This window comes from Schistosoma haematobium, chromosome ZW (assembly GCF_000699445.3).
Source record: "Schistosoma haematobium chromosome ZW, whole genome shotgun sequence".
Taxonomy (NCBI): domain Eukaryota; kingdom Metazoa; phylum Platyhelminthes; class Trematoda; order Strigeidida; family Schistosomatidae; genus Schistosoma; species Schistosoma haematobium.
In genome coordinates, this window is record NC_067195.1 from 77,064,320 (window position 1) to 77,078,702 (window position 14,383).

General features: G+C 35.5%; 1 protein-coding gene across 2 annotated transcripts in view; it reads left to right on the forward strand.

Moving 5' to 3' along the window:
* The window catches only part of MS3_00004436 (uncharacterized protein), a 31,750-nt gene extending 22,031 nt beyond the window's left edge, over positions 1–9,719 (forward strand). Inside the window, exons 8-10 of one of the 2 annotated variants that reach the window (XM_051212353.1) lie at positions 528–867; positions 1,810–2,438; positions 4,671–6,261. In XM_051212353.1, coding sequence (XP_051072531.1) covers positions 528–867; positions 1,810–2,424 — 955 coding nt within the window. In that variant the 3' untranslated portion in view covers positions 2,425–2,438; positions 4,671–6,261. Of the gene's footprint in view, positions 1–527; positions 868–1,809; positions 2,439–4,670; positions 6,904–7,831; positions 8,345–8,790 lie in introns of those variants that run through there. The other variant, XM_051212354.1, reaches the window with a different exon arrangement.
* The last annotated feature ends 4,664 nt before the right edge of the window (positions 9,720–14,383 follow it).

Genomic DNA, 14,383 nt, shown 5'->3' on the forward strand with positions numbered 1-14,383 from the left:
GTTTTGCCTTGAGGATTCCACCTTAGGGTTTGGAAGTCACTGTATACGAGGAGGTGCAGGTTTTATGGCTGGGAATTGCAAGGATATGGTATTAAATCATTTTACTCTACGTCCTAAACACCACATTATTCTACATCCTACGTTTCCATTTGTCTCGTCCATTTCGTTTTTACTGTGGTTCTTCACTACTGCTGCCATTACTCTTTCGCTTTGTTTTTTGCTACTGTTGGTTTCCTTTCGATATACTGATATGTAGTAAGTCAATGTAAACTGTTACAAACTCTACACTTTTTATCTGTCGAATATTTTCATTTAAGGTTTTTGGTAGACAGCATGTTTTTCCAAGCGTGTACTTAACTTTTTCTTGTCAGGATTTCATGAGTGAGCGGGAGGCTTTCTTTAATATTGATAGTACGAGACTAATTTCCAAAGCACGCATATTGAATTTTTAAAAATATTGTCTATGAATAATTTTTTCTGCCTTCATATCTTTTGAATTATAAACTTGTCTTTCTCATATATTCTAGTCTTTCTGAAATATGCACAAGACCACAACACAAGTCTGCCAATCCTGATGATTCTTCACGACGTGGTGTGCAGAATACTCGCCGCAGACGTCGTTCTTTGGTTACTGGCACGAATATGTCACACTCCGAATCTGACATTCAGAGTAAAGGAGAGAGAGATATGAATAGTTTGAATTCTAATTCTGAGTCAAATGAAGCGAAACGTTTAGTGCAAGATATTTTAGCGGTACGCGCTGAGCAAGAAGATTCTGGTTTTGTTAGATTTCCTTTGACCACTACATCAGTGCTGGATATTACAGGTTGGCGTGTTCTTCGTTGTGCTGACAATTTGGATTTATTGGTAAGTGTTATCATTGAAAGTCTTGATTTTATAATTCGTCTTGAAATGTTTGTCAGACAAATCAGCTTTTTTGTGTAGAAGTATATACTTCAATAGTTCATAAGGTAACCTATTAATTTGAATCTAAATCTACCAGTGGCTTTCGCTCGTAGCTCAACACGTAAAATTTTTTACTTCCAATCATTGTCTCTGCTGTTTACACCATTTAAAGTTGTTCCAAGTTCTGTCATTCTTAATGTTTATTAATTGATAGGATAAGATGATACTTTTGTTTGCAAATTTTATACCATACTGAAAGTAACCTTTTTGTTTATATCCTACTGTTCGCAGAAAAATGTAGCTATAAAATCTCTTCGAACTGCGTTCAAGGACGATTAAGTCGATGATGTGTTTGAGATAAAACTATCTAAGTTCTAAGTCAGTTATAAATGCTATGTCCATCATTACATGATCCAAAATATTTTGTCATCTGCGCAGTTTAAGTGATCCAAAATATTCTGGATGGATTTCTCTAACTCTAAATAGTACCTCAGGACCACCCATGAGGGGTTGAAGTAGTTGAGCGTGTCGGTCACACAAAGATGTATTTTAAATGAAGTTTTTACCCAATCTGGTTTGTTTAACATATTCTTCACATAATCGTCATTCGTCAATGTCTATCTATTAAGTCCTCAATATCGATGCAATCAGCCTAGTATTCATATCTAATAACCAAAATAAACGAAATAAATTTCACCACTTCTCTCCTTAACTCTTTTTTTTCGCTCGAGACATAGTTTCATTTAAGATATATATAAGTCGCATCTTTAGTATCCATACACAGTTAGATAACCTTTCCTTATGTCTGTATGTTAGTTTGGGAGTGACATTTCTTGCATATCAATTGAAGCCAAGTTTTCTTAATCTTTTTTGCTAATAGAGATTCCGTTTCCGTGGTTTTAGGCATACACAGAGTTGCAAACACTAGAAACCATAAAGAATATGGAGACCGATTTAACTGACCAGCTACATTGCATTTCTACTCAGAGTGTTACATCATCACTTCTTAGTGTATCTCAAGGTGTTAGTGAAACAGCAAAATCTATAGAGTCTGGATTAAAATCAGATGAATCCGAGATGGCTAGTCAGTTTAATGTAGCTATTGAATTGATCAAAGGGATTTCTCAGCGTAAAAAATACCTATTGGACTCTATTCAGAGGATAAGTTCGGTCACCAAAAATTTAGTACATCATTTCAGTCCTGGAATTCATAATCTAATTGAAGAGCTAGAAGATAGTCCCAACAGCTCTAGTAAATCATTGTCTCCATCATCATCGAAAACCAATTTGGATTCCAACACTTTATCTACTCCAATTACCTTACGAAGATCCTCACGAAGGTATCCGACCCATAATCCCATAGTCCGACAAGTTCGACGTCGAAATAACGTTGCAATCACTAGAGGCTCGAAATCACTAACTTCCCTAATTAAAAATTCACCAAACAGCTGTCCAGGAACGAGTTCTCAAGGAAATATATGTAATGGTGGAACCAGTAACTATTCCGTAATTCGGTAGTTATGAATTTCCAGGTATGTTTTCTTTCCATATTTAGTACTTAAAATGTATTTCATTAGTTCTTTTTGAAATCCATTTAAAATTACAATGTATGATATGTGTCTCAGTATACAATCAAAAGCTGAATCGTTTGATAATGATATTTTTAAGTTTATATTTAAAATGATTTATGTAAGAGACACTATACTGTCCACCGAGCCCTCATAGTCTTGATATCTAATCTGAAAGAAAATGTAACGACATCAGGAAATGCAATCCTATTGCAACCGGTCACTAAACCCACACATTACTACCTAATTAATGTTACTGATCATCATTGATTAAATTACTGTCTTGATCGAATTTAGATCACTATTTACTGGCAGCCTGTATACAAATCCTCGGACTGTCTTCACTTCCCGGTTCTGGAATTTAAAAAAAAAACACTTGCTGTGTATTAGTGACCGCAAAACTCTAAATCGTGACCAACAAATTCTAAGTTCAAATAATTGAGACAGATGACACGACATTTTTTGTTGTGGCGAGACTCTAATTTATGGACGAGCCAATCAGAGGCGTTTGAAGGATTTCAAGGTTACGGCGCCAACCGTCACGGTTTTACTCTTGTGAAAAATCAGTGCTTAGTGCTAACGTACGATGGGTTCACAAGGAATTTTGTACAAAACGTAATAATTGAGCAGCTATAACGAATAAGACGGCGAGACTATAATTTGTGGACGAATCAATCAGTTATAAGATAACAGATCTCGGATTTGGGTACGAAAGCCTTTCATCCATTTGGCTAAATAGATTTCTGGCATTATAGGTGATGTCAGTTTGTGATGAAAACCCCCATATATAATTCCTAACTAACAACTATCGCGAACTGGATAATAAAAGTACCAGTAACACTGGCTGCAGCCAGGTACTACATTATATAAGGATGATTGGAGAACCTACAGATTCCTACATAGTTTGGTTATGTGCATCGTGTCGTTATCGACAAGTAGCATTTTGTGTACTCAACAACCGAAGTGCATATAAACAATATTAAAACTAAGTTATCGAGGTTGAGAGTTTTTGAGACTTTATCATGGCTCCGGAGACCGACTATCCTGTGGTCGTTTGGATGATTTCCTCTACTGCATGCATTGCGACTTCAGAACCTCTGAACCTCTTTCTAACCTTGGCAAGCTTTTGAACCACGTATAAGAAGTGTATCCACTATATTTCCTTGGTTTTGTATAATATATTTTTACTCCATACTTACTGTTCGCTGATTGGCCAATACGCTCAAGGTCACTTAAATTTCGTTCAAAGGTCGTCCACAAATTAGAGTCTCGCCTTTGTTGTTGTTATTTTTGTATTATCCATGCCCTTGTAAGCCCCATCTGTCTTCATTGTGAATCGATAACAAAAAGATTGTAATGTTTCCAGGCTTACATTTTCTTACCTCTTAATCCATTTTTGAAAAGGTTGTATTGTTGGAGAATTTTGTTTAAAAAATCTCAATGTCAATCAATAATGAGTACGTCTTTACTCTATATAGTACCTTAAGTTTTCTGTCTTATTACACTAGTCTCCAATCAACAAAACAATTGTTCTAGTCAACAATATGATATATATATTTATGGTAATAAGGAAACCCATTAATCACATCAAGTTGACAGTTACATTTGAAATATATTAGTTTTAAGATTTCGTATATACATAAGATAGTTAATAGTGAACTTGTATTGTTGTTCACAAGGTTATTCATTTCTGCAGCTATTTGAAAGGTTCTCCCGGTCTCCTACATTGTACGTACATTCCATGTACCTAAATTATTGGTTGCTTTGGTTGTCAGAAAAGACATCGGCCTCATGACTTCCGAAGGAACTCGGCTTTCACCATGAGGCGTTATAACTCTTCTAAATGAAGACTTTCTAATTCCCAGGGCAAATTTTAAATGGTTCGAATTATTTTTTCCCTGGTTAGCGTTTTTTTTTAGCGAGTTCGTTTCCTACGAGGTGGGGTCGCTAACCCCATAATCAACCCTCCTCCTTTACCCAGGCTTGAGACCGGTAGTAGCCTCAGAGGGTTCCAGAAGGAGTTGGTATATATATATATATTTTTAAAAAAGAGTTTTCTCTCGAATTCATCTCTCAGTAATCTAAATGTTTTTTTTCTTCATCTTACCCCTTATTACTTTATAACACAATGCATTAACTTTTATTTCCTATAATTCATTTATTGTATTCATTGTTTCTTTTTTTGCCAATTTTTAGATATATATTTCAAACACCAATATCCAATGATAAATAAAGTTGTACAGTGTTGTGTACGTACGTTATGCACTACCATGCAGCATTTTATATTTTATATATATATATAAATAACATTACAATGAGAATTTTCAACGTGTCATATAAATGTTTATATATAAATTACTATTATTCTTTTCTCATTACTGAAGTTTAGTGTTTTTGTGTATAAATAATATTCTATTTGTTAATTTTTCTTAAGGATTTTCTTTCTATTCACTATTGTATTGTATAAGTTGATTGAATGTTATTTTTCTATCTACTTATATAACTAATCACTATCTACTCATATTTCTTCTTACATCTAATTTTTCATCACTTTTATGTATGTGTGTGCATATACAAAGTTCATATTCTTCTATTATATTCGATAATGTTAATGAAATTAATAGAAACAATAATTGAATTTGTTTGTATCTATGTATGGTAGTTTGCATTCGTTAGTACTGTCTACATTCTCTTCTATGTATATATAAATATATTTATGTACAACAAATAGTATTATTTCATTGATGCGTTTATTTCTATTGTTCATATAACTATGTATGTGTATATACTATTATTATGATAGTGATAATGATAATTATTATAACTATCACCTTTAATCTAACACTGTAATCTGTTTTGTGTTTAATAGATAAATTATTTACTATATCATGTGTAGTTTTTGATTTCTCGTTTATATTGTTATTGTTATTATTTTTATCCTACATAAGTTTTTTGTGGCCTATCTCTCTCTCTCTCTCTCTATTATACTATTTGTACGTGCATGCATATCATTTACTAAGATGACCTTGTCGATCATCCAATTATATTCTAAGATGATCAAATATCTCTGTTAGGTTCATGATTGATTTCGATAATAGTAATAAAAAAGAAAATTCAATTACTATAGTAATAATATTCCAGTAAATATGTGTATGTCTCTCTTCATACGATTCAATGAAATAATTAGTGATTGTTCAATTGTTAAATAACGAACAGAAGTAAAATTATATTATATGACTTGTGATTGGATGTTTGATTATCTAGTCGAAAATTCATTATACAATATTATTGTGAAATAAATCATTTCACCAATGATTCTATCTAGTTAGTATTGAGTTATTAGCATTTATAAACCGTTTATCATACCAACAGTACCGTTATCATAGAGTAATACTATTATTTATATATATATGATTAAGAAGTTGAGTTGTATAGATTTCATTTAATTTATCACTTGATAACAGTTATACGTCAATATTAGTACATTCAAGAAAACTTTTCAAATTGCTTATTGCAGTATTTCAAGCACTTGTAAGTTTTCACGTTAATTATGACATAGGATGTATATTCGTTCAGTCCTAATCACTTCAGTAATCTTTCATATGATGTAACTCACTAACCATTTACAGAATTATGAACTTGTCTTTGATTTATTCAGCTGAATAGTAACATTAACATTCTTAAAGCAATGACTTGAAGTTTACTAGAAGGAAATTTGTATTTATTTGAGTACAATTTCAATGTACTATTTTATTCACATATAGATGAACAACTCACATGTGTTAGCGTTCCTATATATATATATATATATATATATATATATATATATATATATATATATATATATATATATATATATATATAATTTCATTATTATGTACTTTGGAATAGCATTATTTTTTTACAGTCAGTCACTGGAATATCACAAGAGATTGAAAATCTGAAGCTAACACTTAATCAGATAAGTACATGCCTTGTAGAAGAAAATGATCAATTAAAGTGTTCTGATTTATTAAATCTAAAAAAAGACTTGGAAGAGTTGATTGATTTGAAAGAAAATGAGCTTTTGAATAGTAGAAAAGCACAACTTTTAGCTGAAATTGGATCTATACTTACTGATAATCAAGAGAAAGATGATGAATTACAAGGAACGTCACTTCAGACAGATTCATCAACAATTAATGAAGAGTCTTTAGTCGGACAACGTTGCAGTGTTCCTGGATGGACTTCATCTGGGAAATTTATTCGACAAAATGCGCTAATCCTTTCAGTTTTGGATCATGATGGAGACAGCCCAGGTCGAGTACGAGTACTATTGGCTCATCCAACACGTCTTAATGAAATACCTTGTGAAAGATTTTTTGAGACTGGAACCTGTCATCGGGGTATACGTTGTACTCGCTCTCATGGAAAGATTTTCAACATTGAAGTGAGTAAATAAAGCGTTATCATTGCACTTTTTTGATAAGTTACGCGTTTGATTCCCATTTGACACTGTATTCGATTGACGTTAGAATAATTTTAGTTTTTTAAATTATGTACTTGATTTTCATGATTTCAATCCTATTTTCGACAATCTTTAGTCACTAACCCCAGGTGTATTTGTGTCGAATTTATGGTTTATCCGTTTTGCACAATGTACTCTGCAACTTTAAAAGTTCCTAAGTTGTGTCTACTTGTTTGCATGATACTCATTGTAATTAGTTAATAGAAATCACACTTTGAGTGATGGCTTAGTTCTAAGAGGACTTGACTCTTAAACGATAAGTCCCGAGTTTGAATCTTAGTCTACTTAGGCTATTGTTTGATATCATTGACCATTACATACACAGTATGGGTCAAAGCCGAGTACATAAACCTGTGTTTAGTTACTAATATGTATTAATTAATCATTCATCAATAAATCTATTTCCGGAACTCCCCATTGGTTTATTTCTAGTTAATTTCAGTGTACATTCCTATTCGAATGTACAGGAATAATTATCTCAAGTTAGGTTGGTATGAACAGTTCAGATATAATTAAGACACTATTATTCTTTCGATTACTTGATTTATTAATTATTTAAAAATGGTAGGTATGATTAACTGACGGATCAGAGAAATATATTACAAAGCTACATCTACATTCTCTGTAATTGTATTAATTTTAGCGATATAAATGTTTGTAGTGTATATTGTATTTTTCTGCCTCTGCATCAAACCATAAACCCCGCACAACTTGCCATATTTAGAAGTGCGATGATCAATTAGGGATCCTGTCTTTTCAAATTAATTTGATACCATAAAACTGTATTTGTGATTTCTTTATTTACGTTTTAAATCACGTAGTAAATGTGTGTCATCTAATTTTGTTACAGCTACTTAATGCGCACAAAATATGAAGTTTTGTAACTATGCAAATGTGAAGTAATCATGTATTATGGTTTTTCTTCTCAAAGGATATTGGAGAATGGTATGAACCAGACACAGAAAAATATCTACATGAAGGTCAATCATGTCTAGCTAATGACCGTAAAAATGATCACAATTCTTTATGGCATTATGCAAGGCTTCTTCAAACGGATTTTGAATCAGGCACTTGTGTTGTTGAATGGGGTCATGGTAAAAGCCAACCTGATAAGAATTCAGTGAAGCGTCAATCGTACGGAAACTTGGAGGATAAAGTAACTAGTTTGCCACTAGAATGTATCCATATATTAGAAAATGATGATGATATTGACTCTGATGTTTCTGTAGTTAGTGATATTTCATCATCAACTACTAATTCGGGAGATTCCAGTGATTATTTGGATCTTACTACTTCGTATACTCGGCCTTCCATCGAACTGATCAGTAGTGGACAGACGACTGAATCGCAATCATGTTCGCAGGTTTGTTGATATGTTTTTTTGCATTTTATATTTCTAGACCTTTTTCTATTACTTGAAATTGTAGTTGTTTATGTATGGACTAGAAGTTACCGAATACACCGTACATGACATTGACTATAAATTGGCTTTCACGCTAAAGGGAGTATAGACTGCGGTGAAGTTTTCATGTATCTGAAAATTTGAAGCGGACATGAAACAATCACTCGATTGGCTTTTGCCAACTTGCATCACTTGCGTTGTAGGTGAGATATCCGTCTGCCTACTAAAGAACGAGTATAATGTACAGCAGTTTGCTCCGTCCTACTTTATGAGTGTGAAGCATGCTCATCAAGAATATAGGATATTCGTTATGTAACAAAAAACCATATTGTAAATAATATTCTTCATATTTAATATGAGTTATATTTTCTAGTTGTAAAAAAGCCTCTTCGTGATTTTTTTTCTAGTATGATAAACGTCGTTTACGGGTTCAATTTGTCTTCGGTAATACGCTTTTACCGGACCAGCGACCAAATTTAGACACCGATAAGGAATATCCCAATGTTAATAAAGAAGACAAACAGAGTTCCATTGGTGACTGGGAAGCACATACTCGAGGAATAGGCTCTCGTTTATTAGCAAGTATGGGTTATCCAGGTTACGGTGGACTTGGTCGCTGTCACCAAGGTCGTCAATCTCCTGTATGCGCTAACCTTGAAAAGTATCAAGTGCATAATGTCAAGTGGAATCATCGACCTTCACTAGACAATGTTGTGTTATCTCGAAAACGTGTGAAAAATATTAAATGCCGTGATAAAACAATAGAAATGTCAAGTAAAACATCAAAAAACCATGTTTCTCATAGTGGAAGCGTTTTTAAGCTAATTAATATAGCATTATCATCGACATCCAGTAACAGTGATCAAAATCCAAAACACCCTAATAGTAATAACAATCATAATACAAAGAATACCGTAACATCTCAGAATTCTCTTACAAATTGTAATGAAAGTATTCTGAAACGTAAACTATTTCATACACATGAACAAATCAATCGATTACATAATCAAATTTCTAAAGCTCAAGATTCAATGAGAAGAAATGAAGGACGAGATCGTTTAGCAGTTAAACAAGCACAACAACGAGTTAATGATTTACAATCACAATTGATACAATTAAAAGAGAATGAACGAACTATTGTAAATATGCAAAATAAACAAATGAAAGAGAAAAAACTACGTATTTTCTAATTTTATTCAATTCTAATAAAATAACTAATATTATAAACATATACGACAATGTAAATAGATTATCATTAATGTATAATAACAGTATTTACTTGAAATATCTCTTCTAAATGTTTTGAAAGTTGGTAGATTATTTTTCAAATTAACTAAGTCAATGTTTCAATAAGTTTAATCGCGTATAATTTACGTGATAATAGGCTCAGTTGATGATAACCATGAAAATTGAAATACACTAAAATAATTATCAATTATTTCAAGTTTATAATGTGCTATGATTTGTTTGCAAATTGTGATCCCTTTCGACCATATAACACAAACCTATCATAGAGTATAGCTTGTAATGAAATACTGTTTTGATGCTGATTTCCTTGTTTATCAAAGATGCCTGTGTAGTCACAACATAGTCATTGATCGGATATCTGTTATTCTTAAGCTGAATTATTTCAGTTGATGAGTCGAAAAATATTAAGATCAGATCTAATGTGAGTAGAAAGTTTAAATGATTAGTACATCACCAAACTTCAACGCTTATATATCTCAAAAACAATCAGCTAAATTTTACCATTTATAGTGTTTCTTAAAGTGATGTAACCAATAAGAACAATTGTCAAATAAATGGGGTTGCTACATCACAATAACAATGTCGGGCCTAATAATCCTATCTTAAATAAGACGGTCTCTCAAGCTTACTACCATCGGTAGCAGTGTAGTGAAGGAGAACACAGGTGAGGACAACCGACTATATTTAGCACAAAACTACAGAGTTACTTGATGAAATAGAAAAACACTCCAATACTTCATTTGCAAAATGTCCATTAATTGTCTCAGACTACATTGTTCCTGTATTTCTATACTAATTGTTTTCTGTTCCCGTTCTCTTAACCTTCTTCTGGCAGACATTCTATTCATGACTAGCGTTATATGATACATATTTCGACATAAGTGGCACACACCACACTGTTCTCGCATCTTCCTGTTCGCTGCACCGCTGTCTTTGATGGTGTTCTTCACTCGCACTCATGATGCTCTTGAAACCATCTCGGCAGTTGTCTGGCATTTAGGCGCTTCTGCTTGTCTTCTCTCCGGGTCGTGTAAAGCAAACCACGTCTCTCCGTGATAATGTACGGTCCTTCCCACTTCAGGATCAGCTTTCCTGACCCTGGTCCCCCTTCTATGTTACCTTTCCGTTCTCTAGACTTTACAAGTTCCCTCACTGCAAAAGGCTTCCACGTTCTTCTCTGTTGTCCCGCCTTGTTTGTGTCTGATATTTGTTTATTTTCCACGTTCCTTATTGCCCTCCTCCTCTCGTCCACTTTTGTTGTGGCCAGGTCTTATTATGCATCGAAGTTGGTGGCTGTCTACCATACATAAGCAGGAAAGTTGACTTCTTGGTTGTTCCTTGTATAGAGGCACTATGTGCCAGCAAAATCAATGGTAACTCTCCCAATTTTCTCCTTTAGAGGCTAACCATTCTTTTAAAGTCCGGTTGATTCTTTCTGTAAGCCCGTTTGTCTGAGGTTGATATGGTGTGATTCGTATCCTTTTGATGCCAAACTGCTTAAGATGGGCTTTAAACTCGTCACTTTCAAAACAGGGACAAGAAGTCCGCCATTACGTTTTCCTTTCCTGGAACGTGCCCGATACTGAAGTCGTACTCCTACAGACGTGCTATCCATCTCTCCAACTTTCTACGTGGGTCTCCTGCTGTTTTCAGCTACTCCAGGGGTTCATGGTCAGTCTCGATGTGGTCATGTACACAAAGGCTACGATTTCTCTCCTGCCCACACAATTGCTAATTATTCATTTTCGATCGTTGAATACTTCTGTTTAGTGGGTGTGAGAACGCGACTCATGTATTCCAGTACTCTATTAGACTGACTCAAGATGACACCTATACCATGATCACTTGCATCTGTGGCCACTGTAAACAGTTTCTCGGGTTCATGCAGTCTGAGGGTCACCTGGCATTGTTCTTGATTCGGTCGAACGTTTGCTGGGTGGCCTCAGTCCATGTAAACTTTGTCTTGCTCAACAACTTATATAGGGATGCTGCTACGTCACTGAAGATCTTGACGACCGACTGTAGAATGCCACCCTTCCCGGGAATTTTCTCAATTCCTTTTTTGAATTAGATACTGCAACGTTCTTTATGGTTAGGGTTTTCTCCGGCTGTGGTTCTATTTCCCCATTTCTCACTTTATGCCACAACAACGTGACGCTACTTTTCGCTCTCTGGGACTTGCCCCTATTAATTCGAAGTCCAAATTCTTCTTCAATTCGCTTTAAGACCGCTTCCACATGCTTGGCGTGATGTTTCTGTATAGCTGTACAGAGCTACGTCGTCGCCATACACATCGACGTTACCTAGATCCCTGAGCAGCAGCGTAATTAATCTTCTACACGTAAACGTGGCACACGCCAACCCAATCGGCATTCGTCTAAATTGATACTGCTCATCACTTATAGTAAATGCTATCTTGTTTCGCTCACTCTCTTTTATTGTAGGCAGTTGCCAATAACCTGACCGCAAATCCAGCACTGTGAACACCGTATCATTTAGCAGCCAATCTAATGTTTCCACTACTGTAGACATTGAACAAGGTTTCAGTTCTCTAAAATCAACACAAAATCCATACTTTTCATTTGGTTTCTTTACCAAGAGTTATACGAGCTATTCGCTTTATCAGTTATACCTTCTTTCAACATCTGGACCTGTCGATTTACCTCATCCTCTAAATACACGACGTGTTGCAAATATATTTATTCGATTGTTCTTTATTGGGATTTCGTGCTTTACTTTGTCACAAAATCCGTACGGCTCCGCCTCTAGTGAGCAGTTTCATGTACTTTGTGCAGAACTCGCTAACGTTTGGTCCCTTCGTTGAAACGTCTGTTGCCACTCTTATCTTAGCCACTTCACTACTTTCATGTATTGGGAATAAACCGTACTTTGTGACCATCCTACCGCTTAAGTCAACTATTGCTTTTACTTCTCTTAGGAAATTTGCTCCTAATATTGGTCTCGATAGGCTTTTAGTCACTACGAACGAGGAATTTATCTCAGCACCATCCACTTTTACGATGCTGTTAGGCATACCCAACACCTAACATGTGCCCTCTTACGGTCTAAACTGCCAATGTACATGCCTTGAGTCTCTTACATTGTTCTTTGCCTATTAACGATACCGTTGCCCCTATATCGATCAAACACACTAAATCTCCTTTATTTATTTTCGCTCCTGTGTAGACTGCCCCCTCTATCTACTAGTGCAACAAACCCCAGATTCCTAGGGTAGAAAGAACACACGTTATAACGTCTAAAATATCTGCGTCTTATTAGGCAGTTTATCTTCCAATGTCCTGTCCCTCCACAAGCTTAACATCTATCGTTCCTTTTATGATTCACTCGTATTGCCGCAACATCAAGCTGCAGCTCCTCAATCTTTTTGACATTATTTATCTCCTGCTTTGCGCACCCGACCGGAGCTCCTGTTCGGGTCACCGCCAGTTCACTGATATCCATAGGTCGTGCGGCGTTTCCTAGTCTCAGCTACTGGGAAACGGTGGTCGGCACGTTCTTAATAAATTGCGACGCCAACAACTGTGCCTCCGACTCATCCAGATTCGGCAGCGCGCGGTGCAACAACCTGGTAAGCTCCACAGCCAGCACCAGTGGGTCACAATCGATCGACAACTTCGCTAGCTGGAACTTCTGCAGTGCCTCTTCTCTGTCCGCTGGGCTGTCGATCTCCGGGATTAACCGCTTTGTGACTGTCTCCGATGTCATTCTCCCGCCAGAACCGCCCAAGCTGTCATATAGAACCTTCGTCCTGCCTCTTAGCAGCGTCCCCAACACCACCATCTTCGCCTTAGGCTCCTTCACTCCCATCAGCTCCACCATGGCTTCAAACTCCTTCATAAAGCTCAGCACATCTCCGTGCTCAAATTCATTCGGGAAGGAATCTTCATTCATAGTGAAGACAGCGATACCAAATGTAGTGAGCACAGGTGAGGACCGATTATATTTAGCACAAAACTACAGAGGCACTTGATAAAATAGAAAAACCATACTCCAATACTTCATTTGCAAAATGTCCATTAATTGTCTCAGACTTCATTGTTCCTGCATTTCCATACTAATTGTTTTCTGTTCCCGTTCTCTTAACCTTCTTCTGGCAGACATTCTATTCATGATTAGCGTTACATACTACTGTTGAGGATGTTAGATCCCCAGAACTCACTTGGTAAATGTCTTATTTTTGTAATTTTATTTTAAAATTTTGGATTTATTGTTTTCGCGCCAAAAGCGCTCATTTCTACCTTCATGTCGTATTTCCCACTTGGGAGGATCTTAAACGCTATTAGTTCGTTGTATTTTTTGGTATGCTATTTTGTAACGCATCCCAAGGACAATCATATGCTGTATATATACTTTGATTTGCGCCTGTTTTCAATGCTCGTGCTTCTGGCTGCTTGTGGAATATATTTCCCTTTTCCGAACTTAGACTTTTTTCTCTAGTTAGCGAGGCTGAGACGCGACGCGTCAGAATAGCTGGCTTATCTGTCATTATATCACAGAGTCTTCGTTCCGTTCTCAGATTAGGTGAACTCGTAATCGCTTCAAAAATACCAACTACATACGTTGACATAAGTAGCACACACTACAGCATCAGTAGATGTACTTCTGAATGATTACTATATCTTTACAAATTTTAAAGATATTATATAATCTTGACTAGTCATTGTGTCTATTGAGCATATCAGTTCAGCACAACATTGGATGGGATATTTGCACACAATTCTAATTTAGTCA